The 20,649-nt window shown below is 50.2% G+C and overlaps 1 protein-coding gene across 1 annotated transcript in view; it reads right to left on the bottom strand.

Moving 5' to 3' along the window:
• EIF4G1 (eukaryotic translation initiation factor 4 gamma 1) overlaps nucleotides 1-20,649 on the bottom strand; it is a 119,140-nt gene that overhangs the window by 76,907 nt on the left and 21,584 nt on the right. The window contains 3 exon segments of the mRNA XM_048506946.1: nucleotides 8,869-8,901; nucleotides 9,302-9,391; nucleotides 9,513-9,621. Of these exon segments, the coding sequence (XP_048362903.1) occupies nucleotides 8,869-8,901; nucleotides 9,302-9,391; nucleotides 9,513-9,587 (198 nt within the window). The 5' untranslated portion in view covers nucleotides 9,588-9,621.

Below are 20,649 nucleotides of genomic sequence, written 5' to 3' on the forward strand. Positions count from 1 at the left end.
TCTTGGTCTCTAAACCCTGTTTTTTGGTCCTCCAGAGGAACTGGCTGTCGCTGTGTGTGACAAAATGCTGGACTAGACAGCCTGATCCAGCAGGGCTTGTGTTATGTTAAACCAGCTGGGGAAAGCTGCAAAGCAGAGATTGTGGGCTGCATTCAGCGCAACAGGGCAGCCTTACACGAATCTTCACATCCAGCAGCGATTCCAGGTTTCTAGTCCTCACTCTCCTTTTTTCATTCTCCCTTTCAACTACAGCCATTCTGCCCTCATGTTCCACTGCATACTTTCTGCCCTCTGTCCCTGGATCTTCTGCTCTGTCTTTTGGCCAAGGGACAAGTTAGTTAGAGTTTCCGGGTTCATTGTTAGAGTAGCTCCAGTAGCATTTTGCCCAGATGCTGCCAGAGTTTGTGGCTGGCATCTTCAGAGGAAGAGGATCCTCTGAAGATGCCAGCCACGGATGCAGGCGAAACGTCAGGGGGAAATGCTACTGGAGCACGGCCATGCAACCCGGAAAACCCACAACGCCCTAGGGATTCTGGCCGTGAATGCCTTCGATATTACAAAGCCACGTATTTATTCTACAAAGACTGAAGCAGCAAGAGTGATACCTCAAGCACCTCCTCATAAAAAGCAACCAACGGCTGAGACAAAACTCACAAATGGGGAGGGGGGAGCCTTTCACGAGGCAGAGAGGATGAAAACTTGATAACAAATGCTTTGTGGGAGATATTGGTAGAGAGCTATCAAATGCGTCGACTCGGCCTTCAGGGCTACACAATGTGCTAATTTAATTTAGATCAACACTTGGGGGACTTTTGATAGAAGGGGAAAATGCAGACGGTCTCCCTCAGACTGGTTGGCATTCCACCACTCTTCCAAAGAGGCCACGGCAGTGTAGACTGGCCGCTCTTCCTCATAACCCTGCAAGGTAGGTTAGGGTAAGAGAGGGACTACTCCGAGCCACAAAGCACTCCATGGTTGGATCTGATCCCCAGTCATCTCAGCCCTAATTGATCACCCTAGCCTAGCCTCTACCCCAGTGATGGCAAACCTATGGCAAGGGTGCCAGAGGTGGCACTCGGAGCCCTCTCTGTGGGCACAAGCGCACAGAGTTTGTCATGTGGGGGGGAAATCGCCCCCCCCCCCCCACATCTAGGCTGGCCTGGGCCGCTGGACTTGATGTGCGTGCACCTCAGAGGCAGAGGCAGCAGAGATGCTAGAGAGGTGCAGAGTGGCGCATATGAGGCTTGCTGGAGGCTACAGCAGGCTGGCCCCTGGCTGGTTATTCTGGTTAAATTGCCGCGTTGGCACTTTGCAATAAATAAATGGCTTTTGGGTTGGAATTTGGGCACTCGGTCTCAAAAAGGTTCGCCATCACTGCTCTATCCCTTTCTGGCTGCCAAACAGAATTTCTCTAATGTGCTCAACAGTTTTATCCAATGAATAAGCAGTTAAAGTAAGTATAAGACTTCTTTTTTTCCTCAAATGCCTTTTGCTCACTCAAATATAACCTATTAATTGCTGGGCTGATTTTTTAAAAAATTAGTAATGCGGGTTAAAAAAAATGCTAACTAATATTTACCGTATCCTTTAGTCAAAGAATAAAACACGAGCAAATGGGGAAAATAGAAGCAACAGATAGTCGATGTTTGTACTATTCAAAAGATCCGCTCTGCGCAACTGGTTCGGGTACCAGAGTAGGGCCAACAGTACAAAACTTTCTTCAGCGATATTACAGGTTGTAAAGCGTGGGTATTATGCAAATTCCCAAGAATCGATTTCATCCACATAACAGGATAATTGACAAAGAGTTCCATCTTTCTCTCTGGGAAATGGCAGCCGGAAAAGCCCCTGAAAATATTCTATTTTGCTGAATTACGTGAAAGTGATTTCCCGTGGCATGCTTATAACGATGCATCCCCTGGTTTCGGGAAGACTACTATTCGCAAAACACAGGGAAACAATCTCAGCCAACTGAACTATTGAGGAAATTACGGGATTTTTTTTTTCTCATTAGGGTTACATATTATTAGACATCACGGATACAAGTGCAGAATAACTACACACCACCCACAGGTAGGAAAGGGGGGTGGGCAGAATCATCCAAATCCCAGCCAACTTATGATAACCCCATAGGGCAGTGATGGCGAACCTATGGCACGGGTGCCAGAGGTGGCACTCAGAGCCCTTTCTGTGGGCATGCGCAGAGTTGCCCCCCCCCTCCCCAACACATCTAGGGTGGCCTGGGCCGTTGGGCTCGATTATTAGCATTAAACCTAAGACCAAGTTTGGGGGAAGCAGTGTAGGTAACCCTGCTAAGCGCTGTTAAACCCCACTGATTTTCATGCAAAGAACTAAAGTGGGATCCTTTACCTGGCAGTAAGCTTGGTTGCTGGCAATGGGGCTTGCTTCTGAGTAAACCCTCCTAGGGTCGTGATTCACCCATTGGAAGAGTTGCATGGTTGCTTCAAAGCAAAGCCACCGACTACCACCAAGCTTACTCCCAAGTAACGCACGCCATTTTTTCTAAACTAAAACCTCAGTATTCAGGTTGAATTGCCGGGTTGGCACTTTGAGATAAATAAGCGGGTTTTGGGTTGCAGTTTGGGCACTTGGTCTCGAAAAGGTTCGCCATCACTGCCATAGGGTTTCCAGGGCCAAAGATAAACAGAGGTGCCATTGACTTCCTCTGCATAGCAACCTCGGACTTCTTTGGCGGACTCCCATCCAAGTACTCACCAGGGCCAACCCTGCTTAACTTCCAAGGTTTGATGAGGAGATCAGGCTAGGCTAGGCCATCCAAGTGAGGGAACAGCTAGAAACGTGCACCACAAATACTCCGAGGCAGAGACTGTTTTTATTCATGGTGCAATTAATATTTTTTAAAAGTTTGCTTATTTTTTCTCTTTAAATAAACAAAAGCCAAAAAAAAAGGCCTTCCTTGTTTTCAGCTAGACGAAAAGAGGAAAGCTGAAGAGTTTGGATTTATACCCCACTTTTCTCAACCATAAGGAACCGCAAAGTGGCTTACAAACTCCTCCCGCTCCTTACAAGAGACACCTTGTGAGGCAGGTAGGGCTGAGAGAGGGCTGAGAACACTGGGACTGGTCCAAGGTCACTCAGTCGGCTATGTGCAGAGGAGCAGGGAAACAAACCTGGTTCCCCAGATTAAGAACATAAGAACAAGCCAGCTGGATCAGACCAGAGTCCATCTAGTCCAGCACTCTGCTACTCGCTGTAGCCCACCAGGTGCCTTTGGGAGCTCACATGGAGGATGTGAAAGCAAGGGCCTTCTGCTGCTGCTGCTCCTGAGCACCTGGTCTGCTAAGGAGGATCAAGATTGGTAGCCAGAGATCAAATTCTTCTCCATAAATCTGTCCAAGCCCTTTTTAAAGCTATCCAGGTTAGTGGCCATCACCACCTCCTGTGGCAGCATATTCCAAACACCAATCACATTGCCAGTGTTTTCCTTTTCTATTAGTCCTGTAATTCTTCCCCCCCCCCCAGCATATTTTCAATGAATGCCCCCCTTGGCTCTTAGTAGTATTGTGTGAGAAAGAGAGAAAAATTCTCTCTCTGTCAACATTTTCTACCCCATGCATAATTCTTTATATAGGACTTCCAATCATATCCCCTCAGACGCTCTCTCTCCAAAACTAAAGAGCTCTCTTAAACGCTGCAGTTCTTTTCCCTCATATAAGGAAGGTGCTCCAATCCTTCAATCATCCTCGTTCCTCTCTCTGCATCTCTTTTTTCTTATCTCTCTTCTTCAATATCCTTTTTTGGAGATGTGTGGTGACCAGAACTGAACACAAAGTATTTCAAGTGCAAGTCGCATCGCACTACCTAATGGCTTTTATATATGTGGCATGACAATCCTTGCAGTTTTATTATCAACTCCTCTTCCTAATTATCCCTCAGTGCATAGAGTTTTGCCTTTTTTTCACAGCTGCCATGCACTGAGTTGACATTCCCATGGAACTAATATCAACTAAGACGCCCAAATCCCTTTCCTGGTTCAGAGAGGACTGATAGCACTGCCCCCCTGTAGCTGTATGTGAAGTTTGGATTTTTTTTGCCCCTGTGTGCATCACTACCTTGCATTTGCCATTTCTCTAGCCCACTCACCTAATTTATCAAGGTCCGCTTGGAGCTCTTTCTAATCCTTTGTGGTTCTCCTACCACCCTACTCTTAATTTGGTATCATCATCTGCAAACTTAGCCACCCACTCTACCCACCCCTTACTTCCAGGTCATCATTTCTATGGAATAGCAGTTAAAGAGCACCTGGTCCCAAAACGGATCCTTGGGGGACACCTACTCCCTACATCTCTCCATTGTGAGAACTTTCCATTTATACCCACCCTTTGTTTCCTGTTCCTCAACCAGTTTTTAATCCATAGGAGGATTCCTTCATTGCTGAGTTTTCTCAACAGTCTCTGGTGAGGAACTTTGTCAAAAGCCTTTTGGAAATCCAAGTAGACAATGTCCACTGGTTCCCCCTTATCCACATGCCTGTTTACACCCTCCAAGAACTCTAGTAAGTTTGTAAGACAGGACTTGCCTCTGCAAAAGCCATGCTGACTCTTCCTCAGCAGGTCTTGCTTTTCTACATGTTTAATAATTTTATCTTTAATGATAGATTCTACTAATTTACCAGGAACAGATGTCAAACTGACTGGCCTGTAATTTCCTGGGTCCCCACTAGATCCTTTCTTAAAGATTGGTGTGACATTGTTTTAAGATTTTATGTTTTCTGTTTGATTTTCTGTTGTTCACCGCCCTGAGCCCTTCGGGGATAGGGCGGTATATTAAGTTTAATAAATAATAATAATAATAATTGGCCATCTTCCAGTCTTCAGGGATGGAGGCAGATTTCAGGGATAAGTTGCATATTAAAGTACGAACATCAGCAATTTCATGCTTGAGCTCTTTAAGAACTCTTGGATTAATATAATCTGGGCCAGGGGATTTGGTAGCATTTAGTTTATCAATGGCTGCCAGAACTTCTTCCTTGTCTACCACTATCTTTGCTAGTTCCTTGGATTCACCTCCTAAGAAGCTTGGTTCAGGTGCAGGAATTTCCCTCACCTCCTCTTGGGTGAAGACAGATGCAAAGAATTCATTCAGCTTCTCTGCAATCTCCCTGTCATCTTTTAGCACACCTTTTGTTCCTTTGTCATCTAATGGGCCTACCGCTTCCCTAGCTGGCTTCCTGTTTTTGATGTACTTGAAGAACTGTTTGTTGCTGGTCTTGATGTTCGCAGCCATGCGTTCCTCATAATCCTTTTTTGCCTCCCTTACAGCTAACTTGCAGATTACAGTCCACCACTCTTAAAAGAAAGAGAGCCAGCGTGGCGCAGTGGCTAAGAGTGATAAGACTCTGATCTAGAGAACCAGGTTTGATTCCCTACTCCTCCACATGAGCAGCGAATCTTTGCTCAAGGCCTAATTTGGTGAACTGGGTTTGTTTCCCTGCTCCTCCACATGCAGCCTACTGGGTGACCTTGGGCCAGTCACAGTTCTCTCAGCACTCTCTCAGCCCCACCAGCTTCACAAGGCATGCCTGACTGTCCATAGCGAGTGCTCTTTGCTCCATGGTTCAGCACGATCTTGTTTCTGAATGCCACGTAACGTGGTCCTCATGCACAAGTGGGTGCAGTTCCACAAGAAAGCGTGGTAATCGGGTGGTGGTTGTAGCAGCAGGCACTAATAGGACATCATCATTCAGCCCGTGCTTTTGAGTTTTTAAAGAATTGCAATAGATCTCTGCAATCGTTGAAGCAACTGGAAAGTGATCATTGTGTGCTGTCAAGTCACAGCTGATTTACAACGACCGTGTAGGGTTTTCAAAGCCAGGGATGAGCAGAGGTGGTAGCCGCTGCCAGCCTCTGCATAGCAACCCTGGACTGCTTCCGTGGTCTCCCATCCAAGTACTCACCAGGGCCGACCCTGCTTAGCTTCCAAACTCTGGTAACTTCCAGCTCATCTGGCCGACTCCGGTCGCTCCCTGCTATATTTGTATCCCACAGTTCCACCAAGGACTGGACGGAGTCATCTGTGACTTTAATTCTCGCAGGTGATTCTGCTAGGCAAGCGAGACCGAGAGACGGCAGCAGGTCAGGTGGGCTCGGGCTCGCTTGCCTCGAAGAATCACTTGTGAGAGTTAAAGTCACAGTCCAGAGCTCTATCATGCACTGTCTGTTTACCCTGAGTATTATCCTCCTAGTATTACAGGAGATGGGTAACTGAGCCTGAGGAGGAGGAGGAGGAGAAGAGGAGGAGGAGGAGGAGTTTGGATTTATATCCCCCTTTCTCTCCTGTAGGAGACTCAAAGGGGCTTACAATCTCCTTGCCCTTCCTCTCTCACAACAAACACCCTGTGAGGTGGGTGGGGCTGAGAGAGCCCCGAAAAGCTGTGACTAGCCCAAGGCCACCCAGCTGGCGTGTGTGGGAGTGCACAGGCTAATCTGAATTCCCTAGATAAGCCTCCACAGCTCAAGTGGCAGAGCAGGGAATCAAACCCGGTTCCTCCAGATTAGAATGCACCTGCTCTTAACCACTACGCCACTGCACTATCCTGTGCACTTGTGGTACAGGTGAGATTGGAACTGAAGATCCCAGCAGAGGGTTGTTAGGTCAGCTGACTAGGCTCAGGGGTAGTCAATGTGCCCCCCACAGACTTATTTCTTGAACACCCTTAGGGGGTCTTGTCCCACACACCAAAGAGCCTGGAGTTTTGACTCATGGATACGCCGTCCAGTTAAAGAAAGGGAGATAAGCAAACCAGGGCCCACCTACCACTGGCCCACCCTATTAATATTATTTGGGAATAAAGGGACAAAAGGAAAAAGAAATCAACTAAACACAGAAGAAGATAGGACACGTTTGAAATTCCTGTCCTTTAAACCAAAGAAGACTGGATCCTGAAAGTTGCGGGATATTCAGAAGTGTTGAAGCTGACAACACTATTAAAAGACAACAGTTTGAACATTTTTTTAGAAAACTGGAAACTTTTTTAGGGAATATCTCGAATGGAGAAGGAGAAGCAGGGTTTGACTTCTAAAGAAAACAGCGGATTGCGACCATCAGAATAACATTTGAGAAAAAACTATTGAATTAATGTCTTAATTATATCTGGATGGACTTCGAGAGAACTTTTAATCAAAGACGAGATAGCCGGAAGTCAATATATGACGTGTAGTGGGTTTTTAAAAAATGTTTGTTTTGTTGATCTGCTTTATGTGTGAGAAAATAAAAATTGGGGTGTTGTGGGGTTTCCCCGGCTGTATGGTTGTGTTCCGGCGGCATTTTCTCCTGACGTTTCACCTGCATCTGTGGATGGCATCTTCAGAGGGTTAAACATCAGGAGAAAATACTACTGGAAAACGGCCATACAGCCCAGAAACCCCACAACACCCCAGTGATTCCGGCCATGAAAGCCTTCAAAAATAAAAAAATTATATTTAAAAAAAATCCTGTTCTTTCAAAATTCAACAGAAAATAGGAAGAAGTATTTAGGGCATAGGTGTCAAACTCACAGCACTCCAGATGTTATGGACTACAGTTCCCATCATCCCATGCCAGCATGATGCTGGCAGGGGATGATGGGAACTGTAGTCCATAACATCTGGAGGGCCGCAAGTTTGACACCTGTGATTTAGGGCTTTATGAGGCACCTCTTAAACAGGATGGTGGAGAAGAACCATCCCACACTGTGCGGTAACTAGAACAGCTACTGTCTCTCTCTCTCTCTCCTAAGCAGCCCCGAAGCAGACTTTCTAACTATTCTGGCTGGATCACTTCGAACTGAACTAAAGTAATACTTCAGGGACCCAGCCTGCAGCCATGTTTGGAACCTTTTCCCCTTCTCTGTCTGGCCACGCTAACATCCTTATTGCCTTTCATGACTAGCCTGGCACAGCACAGCCACAGAAGTCACCCCATAAAAGAAGGTGCCAGGAACATGTTGGGGGAAGCCCTACCCGGGAGGACAGACCCCCCCAAAACAGCCATCTGCCCTTCCCAAAGGGCAACGCGCCAACAGGGCCGCCATGCTGACGGTGGCGAGGGATCGGTTGATGCTCTGGGACAGCACCGAGACCAGGTGCTGGTGCCAGCGGTTCGTTTTGCGGGCGAGGGAGACGCGGCAGGGGAGGCAAGATGGCTGGGTTATGACAGGGAAGGGAACACGAAGGCAGACGCGGCCACACCCAAGGATGAGAAAGGGAGAGAGACAGAGACAGAGAAGCAGCCAATCGTGAGTCAAGCATGCAAGTCACATGGGATAGGGAGGGTGCGGTGCGAAGGACACTGCAGTCAAACTGCCCCTAACCTGGATCCAGCCCCCCTGCCCCCGACACACAGAGTCTCAGCAGAACCACTGATCCTGCACAGTCTCGCCTCTCACCCATGTTTTACTTTACTAATAAGATTCCTTCTCCTTCTCAAAAGGTCAGAGGAAGAATCACCGGCGAGATGCCAGAATATTTTTTAGCTTTTCCAGGTCGCTTAGAGGCATCCGAAGCACTTCGGGCAACACTGTCTTGGGGATCGTTGCGACGACCCTGTGAGGTACGCCCGCTGTCAATGTTCCCGCAGACGGGGCGGAGGCCGAGAGATAGCAGTGCGCTCTGTCCTGAACAAGGGATGATGGCACATCCTGGCCTCTCTGCACTTTTGCCAGGCTCTCCCTCATCTCTGCCCGCCCCCGCAGCTCAGAAGATGGAACCTGCTGAGCCTTTGCGCCCCCCCCCCTTCAGCCAGTTTCCCTGCAGCATCCGTCCAAATCCCCTCTCACACCTGCCCCCCACTCCGTTCCCACGGGATTGCACACCGGCATGCAGGAAGGGGGAGGAGAGGAGTTAGTACCTGCTGATGTATAGCACGAGGCCCTGCAGGAAACTAAGACAGGAAAAGAGTGAGGGGAGAGGAAAGAAGAGCACAGCGTCACTGACAGTGGCGGGCCCCTTCCGACCGACCGACACCCCCCACACACACACCAAAGCCCCTAAGCAGACTTTTCCCACTTGCCCTGCCCTCTAGGGGCGACATCCGGCATGCCTCTGCCTCCGTGCCTGGCTCCACTGGGCTCGCTCGACCCAGCGTCCCCGCCCGGTCCGCGCCGCAGGTGCATTCCTGACTCAGCGGCGCCTGCAGACTGAGTCAGCTAGCAGGGCTCCTCCGGCCCCACGAGCTCCGGCCGGCACGGAGGAACCGGTTTGGCGGCACGTCGGAGGACTCCCGGCAGCCGCTCAGACGGTCCCCGTGGCCCGAGACCGAGCAGGAGAGGCCCCCCTCTTACCTGTCGAGGCTGGGAAGGCGTATTCATTTGGGTAGCTTGCGCTGGGTTAAAAACCACAGATGCCGGCTGGCCAGGAGGAAACGCTGATTGCTGGGGGGAGAGGAGAGAGAGAAAGGAACAGGTTAAATAGCTTCGGCAGAGGCCCTGAACGCACAGATCCCTCGTTGATAGCCCCGGGCTAGGAGGCGGGACGGGTGCACGAAGTCCTCACCTGTGGAAGTCCAGGAGAAGGGGAGGGGTGGGGGGCAGACGGGGTTCCTCCTGAGGGCTGTGGAGTTTTGTTCATTTCACGTAGTGCTGCATAAGGATCCCCTTGCTATCTGTCGGCAGGAAAGAGGGAGAGCGGCCTGGTCAGACCGGATGCGTAGAAGGAGACAAGCACAAAGCAACAACAGGGGGTCCCGATCTCCCGAGAAGATGGCTCGGCCCCAAACTAGACCTGCCAGCAGATCGGGAGGGAAAACCACATTACGTCGACTTGTGTCTGGCAAAGAAAAAGAAGAAGAGTTTGGATTTATATCCCCCCTTTCTCTCCCGTAAGGAGACTCAAAGGGGCTTACAAACTCCTTTCCCTTCCCCCCCCCCCCCACAACAAACACCCTCTGAGGTGGGTGGGCCTGAGAGAGCTCCGAAGAACTGTGACTAGCCCAGTGGTTCTCAACCTGTGGGTCGGGACCCCTTTGGGGGTCGAACGACCCTTTCACAGGGGTCCCCTAAGACTCTCTGCATCAGTGTTCTCCATCTGTAAAATGGATAAATGTTAGGGTTGGGGGTCACCACAACATGAGGAACTGTATTAAAGGGTCGCGGCATTAGGAAGGTTGAGAACCACTGGACTAGCCCAAGGTCACCCAGCTGGCATGTGTCGGAGTGCACAAGCTAATCTAGTTCACCAGATAAGTCCCCACAGCTCGAGTGGCAGAGCGGGGAATCAAACCCGGTTCTCCAGATTAGAGTGAACCTGCTGTTAACCACTGCACCACTGACACTCGAACGCGGGTAACGCCAAAACCTTGTTGACCACTAAGGTGATACCAGACTCAAATTTAACTGCTTTACTGCAGAGCAACCCAGTGACCCACTAAAACACGTTCGGGGCAGTCATCCGGTCTTTGTGCCAAGCCGCGTAAGGTGTCCTGAGAACAGTTGGAATGGCACAAACTTCAGCAACTGAACTGCGGAAGGAACTGAACAGTAACTCCTGAAGGCGAAGCCCTGGCAGATTGAATGGGTAATGCCCCTCCAAGTTAAAGATCAGTCGCCCAGACAACTACATAAGAACTAGCCTGCTGGATCAGACCAGAGTCCATCTAGTCCAGCTCTCTGCTACTCGCAGTGGCCCACCAGGTGCCTTTGGGAGCTCACATGCAGGAGGTGAAAGCAATGGCCTTCTGCTGCTGCTCCCGAGCACCCAGTCTGCTGAGGCATTTGCAATCTCAGATCAAAGAGGATCAAGATTGGTAGCCAGAGATCGACTTCTCCTCCATAAATCTGTCCAAGCCCCTTTTAAAGCTATCCAGGTTAGTGGCCATCACCACCTCCTGTGGCAGCATATTCCAAACACCAATCAGGCGTTGAGTGAAGAAATGTTTCCTTTTATTTGTCCTAATTCTTCCCCCCAGCATTTTCAATGGATGCCCCCTGGTTCTCTGGTGCCAAGACAGCATTTTGGCCCGGTGTGCTTCCAGTCTGATTTATTCATTCCCAGTCATCCAGTCCACTCCACCTCACCCCTGACTGTTCCAGAACCCTACACTTGTATACACAAGGCCCTGGAGATTTAAAAATTCCAGATGTTGTGGAGCCATGGGAAACCCACCGGGTAGCGAAAGTTGGAGGCAGAGTTGAAACATACAATATTGAGGTGCTGTGTGGTTTCCGGGCTGTATGGCCGTGTTCTAGCAGCATTCTCTCCTGACGTTTCGCCTGCATCTGTGGCTGGCATCTTCAGAGGATCTGATGCCAGCCACAGATGCAGGCGAAAAGTCAAGAGTGAATGCTGCTAGAACACGGCCATACAGCCCGGAAACCACACAGCACCCCAGTGATTCCGGCCGTGAAAGCCTTCGACAATACATACAATATTGACTTCCTTACCAAGCCTAATTTTATTTCACTGCTTTACGAACATACAGAGATCCACCAAAGTTATGTGGGGACACAGACCAGTACAACTGGGAATACTTATGGGGTTTCAAAGTTTTGTTTGAACAAAATCGCCAAGTACTGAACATGAAAAGAAAAGCAAGCGCTTGTGAAGAGCCGCCGTTTTGCAGCCAACTTGGGGCGGCCCTCAAGGGGTTTTCAAGACAAGACGGGGTGGTTTGCCAAACAGAGGTGGTTTGCCAACCCTGGACTTCATTGGTGGTCTTCCACTCAAGTGACACGATAGCCCTGTTTAGATATTTGAAGGGATGTCGTGTTGGTGAGGGAGCAAGCTTGTTTTCTGCTGCTCCGGAGACTAGGACCAGGAGTCGTAGGTTCAAAGGGAAGGAAAAGAGATTCCACCAAAACATCAGGAAAAACCTCCTGACACCAAGGGCTGTTTGACAGTGGAATGCACTACCTCAGAGTGTGGTGGAGTGAGTCTCCTCCTTTGGAGGTTTTTAAAGAGAGGCTGGATGGCCGTCTGTCGGGGGTTGCTTTGATTGTGTGTTCCTGCATGGCAGGGGGTTGGACTTGCTTGCCCTTGGAGTCTCTTCCGACTTTTATGATCCTATGATTCTACCAACCACGGCCGCATTTGCTTAATTTCTGAGAGAGGGCTACCTTGGGCCATCCAGGTCACGGTGAAATTAAAAGAGCAAGCTCTAAATCGCTGTGCTTTGTTACCGAAGGATATTATATTTCTCAGGTTCTGCCATCCGTATAATAGGGGGGAAATGGTTGAAAATAGAAATCATAACTTCCATAGCTAAAAAAAAAATCAACTTTATTTGGACCTAAAAACAGGTTTTATGAAGTCATGCTATTAAAGACCGTCAGCATATTTTGGATACTGATTTAAATTCAATGCGGAAAACCCTGACCCCTTCAATAGTACATCGCCACTGTATGTCTCACCGATTGTGGACAAAATTAGTCACATTCAAACAATAAACAAGTCCTTGGAAATGTTGCCAGGCACACGCAACAGTCGTCATCTCACACGGGAGAATATCGTCTGTAAAAACCCAGCTTTTAGAAAACATTTTGAGTGAAACCCTTCCTTAAACGTTTTCCAAAGAGAAGATATGCCCCAATGTTCCTCCAAGCTTCCAATATCTCCACTGGAAAAACTGAAAGCCCATGCCATTCGGGGAAAGAAAAACAGAGGGAAAAACCCACAAACACACTCGCTCCCCAAGGGCTCCCCCTCAGCAAATTCCAACAAAAAAAAATGGAAATTTGAGGGGAAACTGAAATTAAAACCGCCTCCAAAGAAATATCCCTGCTTTTAGAACGAGCTGGATGCTTTCAAGAAAATATTTTACTTGTTCAAAATGCAACAGGTATTTTTATTGAAGATAATCAACGATACTTGAGAACAGTAAATCCCGTGGATAACACAGACGCACATTTTCAAGGTTGTGTGTGACTAGTTTTGTTTCCAATTAATATGCTACCACGTATATGACTGAAGTGTTCCATGTTTAATGTATTGTCGAAGGCTTTCACGGCCGGAATCACTTGGGTGCTGTGTGGTTTCCGGGCTGTATGGCCGTGTTCTAGCAGCATTCTCTCCTGACGTTTCGCCTGCATCTGTGGCTGGCATCTTCAGAGGATCTGTATGCCAGCCACAGATGCCAGCCACAGATGCAGGCGAAACGTCAGGAGAGAATGCTGCTAGAACACGGCCATACAGCCCGGAAACCACCCAAGTGATTCCGGCCGTGAAAGCCTTCGACAATACATTGAACATCTCTACGGGGAGAAATTGTTCCAAGACACAAGGAAATTGGAAAAACTACGGCTCAGGAAAGCACACTTACTGTGTTCTCTAACCTTTCTTCTACGCTGCAGAGACACAGGTACTATCCCATCATTTCCAGATCCTCTGAAGATGCCAGCCACAGATGCAGGTGAAACGTCAGGAGAGAATGCTGCTAGAACACGGCCATACAGCCCGGAAACCACACAGCACCCAAATGTTACATGTTTGCAATGTTAAAATTTCACTCTACGTCCAAATGGGTGGCTAGTCTTATTGTGACTTTTTCTGTCCAAGTAAGACTTTCTTTTGGTTATAACATATGCATTTTCCATTCGTCTTACTTCTCAAACCCAAAAAACTGAGTGCAGTTTTCTTTTTGTCTCTCTCGTATTGACTTTACCTGCAATTCTGCTTGTTGAAAACTGAGGAACTTGCAGTTATCCTTTCCCTATCGCTGGAGTTGGAGGCGCTGCGCCCTCCGCGATCTGGAAATCTGCGTAAAAAATTCCTGACCCTCCCTTCGCACTTGAGAAGAAGTCTGATTTTTTTTTCTTTTTCTTTTTTTTCTATTTTAACTTTAAAAAATAAATTGTGCACATTTATGGTATTGAAAGATAAAATATGTTGATATTATACAATACTGTGCGTGTATTTCACGCATTTCTGAGTTTCTGAACTTCTTCTGTGTCGTCTGTGGGCCTTTGCGGCTTCTGCAGAATTTCCCCGAAATTTCTTTTTTTTGGTGCCGACCCTCAATATATCAAAACTGCAATGGGGGACAGCTGCAGCGCGGAAGGGATCACTGCACGCTTCTACGTTTCCAAAGATGCGGAAGGGTGCAATATTATATGCTCAGGTCACAAATGCAATATTATAGGCTAAGGTTATAAATGCAATATATTGTGCTACAAATTATATGTCAAGGATTGTTTTCCACCTCTGTAATCCTGGTCCTCCCAACACTGTTTACTGGACATCTTTGCGCTCTGGATAAACGTGTTGCATGTTTTTGTAATCTCTGCGAGAAAAGGAGGCTGTAAATGAAAGTTAAAGGGGATAAAGCCGGATCATAAATAAGGCACTTCATGGAGTTAGAGCAGCAAAATTAGTTCACGGTTGTTAAGGAGCCACTGAGTATATGTCAGTGGATTCTCAGAGATATGGGGTGGAATTGTTTCTGTGTAAAATTTTCCACCCTGAACAAGTAAACGCAGTCCGTATATCAACAGTAGTCAGGGCTGCTGCACTGCAAATCAACCACGTTAGACAGGCTAAGGCCCATTTCCGCAAGGGCCAATAGAGACAAAGATGGTAAAAAAAACTGTTTTGGCAAGGGGGCTTCACCCCATGCTTTTCCCCCCCAAACTGGGTTTTTTGAGAATCACACTATCCATGAGTCTTTTTTAAAATCCCGGGTTGCAGCCGCTTGCGAGCGAACGGCCGGGAGCGCTTTATTCGCCTGCGCTTTCCTTTTTTAAAAAAAAAAAAAATCCCGGCTTACATCTGCGTAGCCACACAGGCACAAAAGGGTCGCGTCGTGGTATCGTGAGATGTCAGCACGGCTGTGGGGGTTCATTTGGGTAGCTACGCATCGGTCGGAGGTAAATTTTAAAAAACAGACGCGTCTCTCTGTGCGAGGAAGCAACAGCAAACCCGGATTGTTTCCGTGGGCTCCAATCGCTGCCCAATGTAGATGCATGTGGATGCAAAAACAGGAAGGCAGGTTCCTTTATCTCAGTGGTTCTCAACCTTCCTAATGCCACGACCCTTTAATACAGTTGTGGTGACCCCCAACCCTAACATTTATCCATTTTACAGATGGAGAACACTGATGCAGAGAGTCTTAGGCGACCCCTGTGAAAGGGTCGTTCGACCCCCAAAGGCGCCCTGACCCTCAGGTTGAGAACCACTGCTTTATCCCGACTACATTTGCTGTGCAGAAAGGGCCTAAGCGTGACGTGCACAGCATGAACAAACCCTGATGATACTGCGTGCTGGATTCACCTTCTTTTTGCGAACGTCATCTATGTTTTCCCAACATTGCTTGATCTTTTTAATCTGGAACTGAACTAGAATATGTCCCCCAGAAAACCAGCCACACGGCCATTTGCCCAATTTTCTATTAATTTCGCAGGGAAGCTGTTTGCCTAATCTAGACCAGGGTGCCGTGAAGGGGACACAAGGGACGAGGGATACGTTTACAGAGGCATCCGACGTTTCTCCAGCTGATCTGCAGGTGACCGGATTGCCCTGTGGTTGGAACTGGCAACCCCCGCGCTGTGGCTCGGTGCTAAACTGGAGATCCCGAGGATTGAACCTGGAGCTGTCTGAATGCCAAGCAGACGGTTCCAGGTTCAATCCTTCGAGGAGGAGGAGGAGGAGGAGGAGGAGACAGAGCAGGAGGAGCTTGGATCTATTCCAGGGGTCTGCAACCTGCGGCTTTCCAGATGTTCATGGACTACAATTCCCATCAGCCCCTGCCAGCATGGCCAATTGGGCTGGGGCTGATGGCCAATTGGGCAGGGGCTGATGGGAATTGTAGTCCATGCACATCTGGAGAGCCTCAGGTTGCAGACTCCTGATCTATACCTTGCCCTGCTCAACCATAAGGAGACTCAAAGTGGCTTACAAACTCCTCTCCCCGCAACAGACCCCTTGTGAGGTAGGTGGGGCTGAGAGAGTTCTGAGAGAACTGCGACTGGCCCAAGGTCACCCAGCAGGCTTCATGCGGAGGAGCGGGGAAACAAATCCAGTCTACCAGATAAGAGTCTGCTGCTTGTGTTGAGGAGTGGGGAATTGAACCCGGGTCCCCAGATTAGAATCCGCCGCTCTTAATCACTACACCGTGCTGGCAGTAGATGACATGAAAGATCTCAGTCTGAGATCCCGGAGAGAACCACGGCTCTGATTTAGTACGAGGCAGCTCCATAAATTCGTGCGAGAGCGGCTGCCGGTCAGAGTGCGCAACACTGACTCTGACGGACCGAGGGTCGGATTCAGCATGAGCAGTTTCACGTGCACATATCCGTAGCTGAGCAAACGCTGTGGCCCCACTGAAGGTCGCAGCGGACATTTCTGAGCAGAACACAGAACCTTTCCCCCTTTCAACTTCTTCGAGCTGTTGGCCTTACGTGCCCTGGGACCCTCGTATCTTCGAGAGTGCATCACCCCATAAGTCCCTACACAGCCTCTCCGTTCGGCTGAGGCCAATTTATTGGTGGTCCCTGGCCCCTCAATGATGCAGCTGGCCTCCACGCAGGCCAGGGCCTTTACGGCTCTGGCCCCGGCCTGGTGGAATGCTCTCCCACCAGCCGTCCGGGCCCTGTGGGACCTTGGGGAGTTCCGCAGGGCCTGTAAGACTGAACTGTTCCGCCGGGCCTTTGGGGGGACCAGCCGCTGAAGGTGCCCCCCTCCCTTTTTTAGCTCTTAACATCTGGGTCCTTCTATCTAATGGGACTCGCCGCTCCCTCCCTCTCGGGGAGGATTTAAAATCAGGGTTTCTCGGACGCCTCTTATGATCTTACTGCTGTTTTTTTTTAAGGTTTTAACTATATTTATTTGTATTGAGATTTGTGTTGTACACCGCCCAGAGCCCTTCGGGGATGGGGCGGTATAAAGGTTTAAATAATTAATAAATTAATAAATTAATAAATTATATATAATATAATATAATATAATATAATATAATATAATATAATATAATATAATATAATATAATATAATATAATATAATATAATATAATATAATATAATATAATATAATATAATGCTGGTGGGCCGAGTAACCCCTTTACTCTTTGCCACACAGCAGGTAGCAGAACCTAGGATCGATGAGAAGGCACGGAAGTCTGAAGAGATGATCACAGACTGCTTTCTGTCTCCCCACCCCAGCTCCAAAAGGAGAACCAGGGCTAGGCAACCACCCCAGCCCACCCGCCACCCTCCAAGCCCAACACTCTTTCCAGTACACTGAGCTGTGCCGGTCGGCTGACGCTCTCGCAAACACGTCGTCCCCGTTCCCTCCAGCGCTGCATGAGGCTGGCGAGGGAATCAACGAGGAACTCCTCCCATGTCTGCAGGCAGGAAGGATCCTGGCTCGGCTTATTCCTGGCGTTAAGCGGGCAGGATCCCGGCCGGCCGGCCTCGGCCTCGACGTCGCCCAGCCCTGCTCTGAGGAAAGGGGGCCGTGCTCACCTAAGTGAGAGTCAAGAGGTAACAAAAGAGCCGCCAGAGCAGAAGACAAAACGCCTCCTCTCCCCCCTCCCCAAGTGGCTCTCTCTTTCTCTCTCCCAAATGCATGCACCTCCAGACTCTTCCGGAGCGCAGGGGAGAAACGCAGGCGCCTCTCGGAAGCGCCCAGGGCTCAGCCTAGCAAGGAAAGGCCGGGCAATGCCCGCCCCCGGCCCTCCATATGGAGCAAAGGCCAGGCTGCTGGAGCCAGAGAAACGCTGCCAAGTCGCCAAGCAGTAAACAGCCGTGCAAACCACCCAGGGGGTGGGGGTGGGTAGGGCACAGGTCTCTGGGGGGAAAGAACCCTTCAGGCCTGACCGTACCAAAATGCAAGAAGGGGAACTCGCAGTGGGGCAAGGCAGAGGGAAAGGAGCCCCCCCCCCCACCAGCCAGTACCCAAAGAGACCTCCGGCCCTGCTGTAACCTAACCCCAAGGCTGCTGCGGTCAGCATTTCAGGAAAGAGGAGGAGGAAGGTGCCACGGAAAAGACTAGGGTTCTGCAGAAGGAAGATTTAACTTGAGTGCCCAGGGTGGGCACTGGCTGAAAGGGCCCGACTGCAGAGGCCACCACCACCCCCCACCCCCGATGGCTTTAAATGGGAGGAAAGTCCACAAATAGGGCTTTCCTCTTTCCTGGCTAGCCCTGTTTTTCCTAGATCGTACCACCACCACCCGTGCGTTCGGCACACGGCCACCTTCTGACAGGCCACGAACAGCAACGACTGCAAAAATACCACCCCCCCCAGACCACGGTATAGGGGAGCGTCACGAGCAGATCTGTGGAATGCAAAGAGCATTTAAGGCCGGGGGGGTGCTGTAGGATCGGGGCTGCCGAGAGACCCCCGAGTTGCCCTGGGAATGCGGGACACAGAAACTAAGATAAATGAGCCCGCGAGATAGTGCGTTATGTGGGGGCAATGGGGGCCACCCCGGAACAAAGGAGCCAGGAGGCCCAGGTGAAGCCGCCGGCCAGACACACTGCCCTCCCCTACGGAGGCTTTTCCCCAGAGGCCCAAGATCAGCTGCCCTCCCCCCCTCTGCCCGGAACAGAACTAAGGAGGAAGGGGACTTTGGAATGTGCCTCTGAACCCCCCCCCCCCCGCCACAATTGGGACAAGTCCAGGTGTTTCAGGGGGAGGGCACCCCCTAGCTGCTCCCCTCCCGCGACACGGCCGGCCCTCCCAAGCACGCAGACAGAAAGCAAAGCTACTCACCCCTAAGTCGGAAAAAAAAACCGGGCCCGGCTTGCAAACAGCTGAAACAGCTGGGACTTTTCATCCGACCGACTTTTGAGAAAACGATTTGGGGAGAGGGGGGTCGGGGGGGATGGAAGGTCAGCCGGCGAACCTGCTGGCGCAAGGCAGGGAGGGTCCGGCTTGCCAAACATGGGCAAGGCAGGGGCTGCCCCCCCACCCCCGCCCGGAGAAGGCCAGGAACATGAGTGCGGGGAGCTGCCGGCGGTGTCAGATCGCAGAATCTGCTGCACTGCAGAGACACCGAGGCAGAGAGAGACAGAGGCAGAGGAGAACCAGGGAGCACCCAAAACCCCACCCATATGCACAGCCGTTCGGCCCCGAGTACTGCCCAAACCAGTCAGAGAAAATCCCACGCCTACACGCCTGAGTCACAAGCGTTGCCCGGGCAGGAGGGAGGCAGGCAGGCAGGCATGCTCCCGGCCCGGCCCGGCGCAGCCTCTCCCCTCTAGGCGGGTCCCGGCGGCCAGACTCCCCCCGGAGCACCCGGCAAGCCCGGGGTGGCAGGAGCCCGGAAGCAACACCACCGTTGCATGGCGCAGACACCCATGGGGGGGGTGTTCTTCGCTCAGCGGCCTGCCCCGACCTCGCCCTCTCCCAAAAGGCAGAAGGGGCAAATTGAGGACACGGGTCCTGCCCCCCCACCCCCATACTTTCCACAATCAGCTAGAGCAAAAGAAACCAGGGAGTGGGGGGTTTTGAGGGAGGAGGAAAAATTAGGAACGGATTCGATGGTTCTCAAGGGAGAAAACGCAGCGGACGCAACTTGAAAAATTAGGTCCAAAGGTGCATGGGGGGGGGGGGGAGGAGAGGGAAGGTTCAAAGGTGAATAATTTCAGGATCCTGGCCCCACATGGGGCCGGAGGGAGTTTTCGGATCAAACCCTTTCTCAACCGAAGACATCCTAAACAGCGAGGGCTAACCCACACGCGGCCTCAGTCCCTTAGCCGGAAAACGGGTACAGAAGCGATCTGTGTGCAAAATTTCAACGATTATCACACACTCCCCACTAATGCTTTGCCAGTAATTAATGGCTGATGCACCTTCTCCGCCTTCAACAACGGGCTGAAAGGACCAAGCACGTGTGGGGCAGGCCCCTTGACCAGGGCTCACTGCCTTCCACAGTCCCCTAGGACAGTGGTGGCGAACCTATGGCACGGGTGCCAGAGGTGGCGCTCAGAGCCCTCTCTGTGGGCACGCCTGAACAGAGCTCGTCATGTGATAATAGTGCAATCATTTCAGGGAGACGATTAGCACTAAACCTAAGACCTAGTTTTGGGGAAGCAGTGTAGGTAACCCTGTCAAGCGCTGTTAAACCCTACTGATTTTCATGGGAAGAACTAAAGCATGATCCTTTACCTGAGAGTAAGCTTGGTTGCTGGCAATGGGGCTTGCTTCTGAGTAAACCCTTCTAGGGTCATGATTCACCCGTTCGAAGCATTGCACAGTTGCTCCGAAGCAAAGACACCGACTACCACCAAGCTTACTCCCGAGTAACGCGCGCCTTGGAGCCAACCGTTTTTTCTATGATAAACCTCAATATTCAGGTTAAATTGCCAGGTTGGCCCTTTGCGATAAATAAGTGGGTTTTGGGTTGCAGTTTGGGCACTCGGTCTCGAAAAGGTTCGCCGTCACTGCCCTAGGAGGATATTTAAATAACAGCTGGGTGAGTCAAGTTGCAAAGGACTCAAGGCGACCCCAACCCCACCCCAGGGCCTTGGGCCTTTCAAGGCAAGAGATGAGTGTGTTTACCGACATGGGGAAACAGGGTCCATACTCATGTTAACCCTACACTGTTCAGGGATACTATGCAGGGGGGAGAAGGAATTGTGTATTATGCCGTACCCATTTTGCCCCGACCTGGACTGCCAAGGCTAGTTCCAGCTCAACCGTTCTCTGAGTTAAGTAAGGTCGGCCCCGGTGAGTACTTGGATGGGAGACCAATCCAGGAA

Source organism: Sphaerodactylus townsendi, linkage group LG08 (genome assembly GCF_021028975.2).
Source record: "Sphaerodactylus townsendi isolate TG3544 linkage group LG08, MPM_Stown_v2.3, whole genome shotgun sequence".
In the NCBI taxonomy this organism is placed as follows: domain Eukaryota; kingdom Metazoa; phylum Chordata; class Lepidosauria; order Squamata; family Sphaerodactylidae; genus Sphaerodactylus; species Sphaerodactylus townsendi.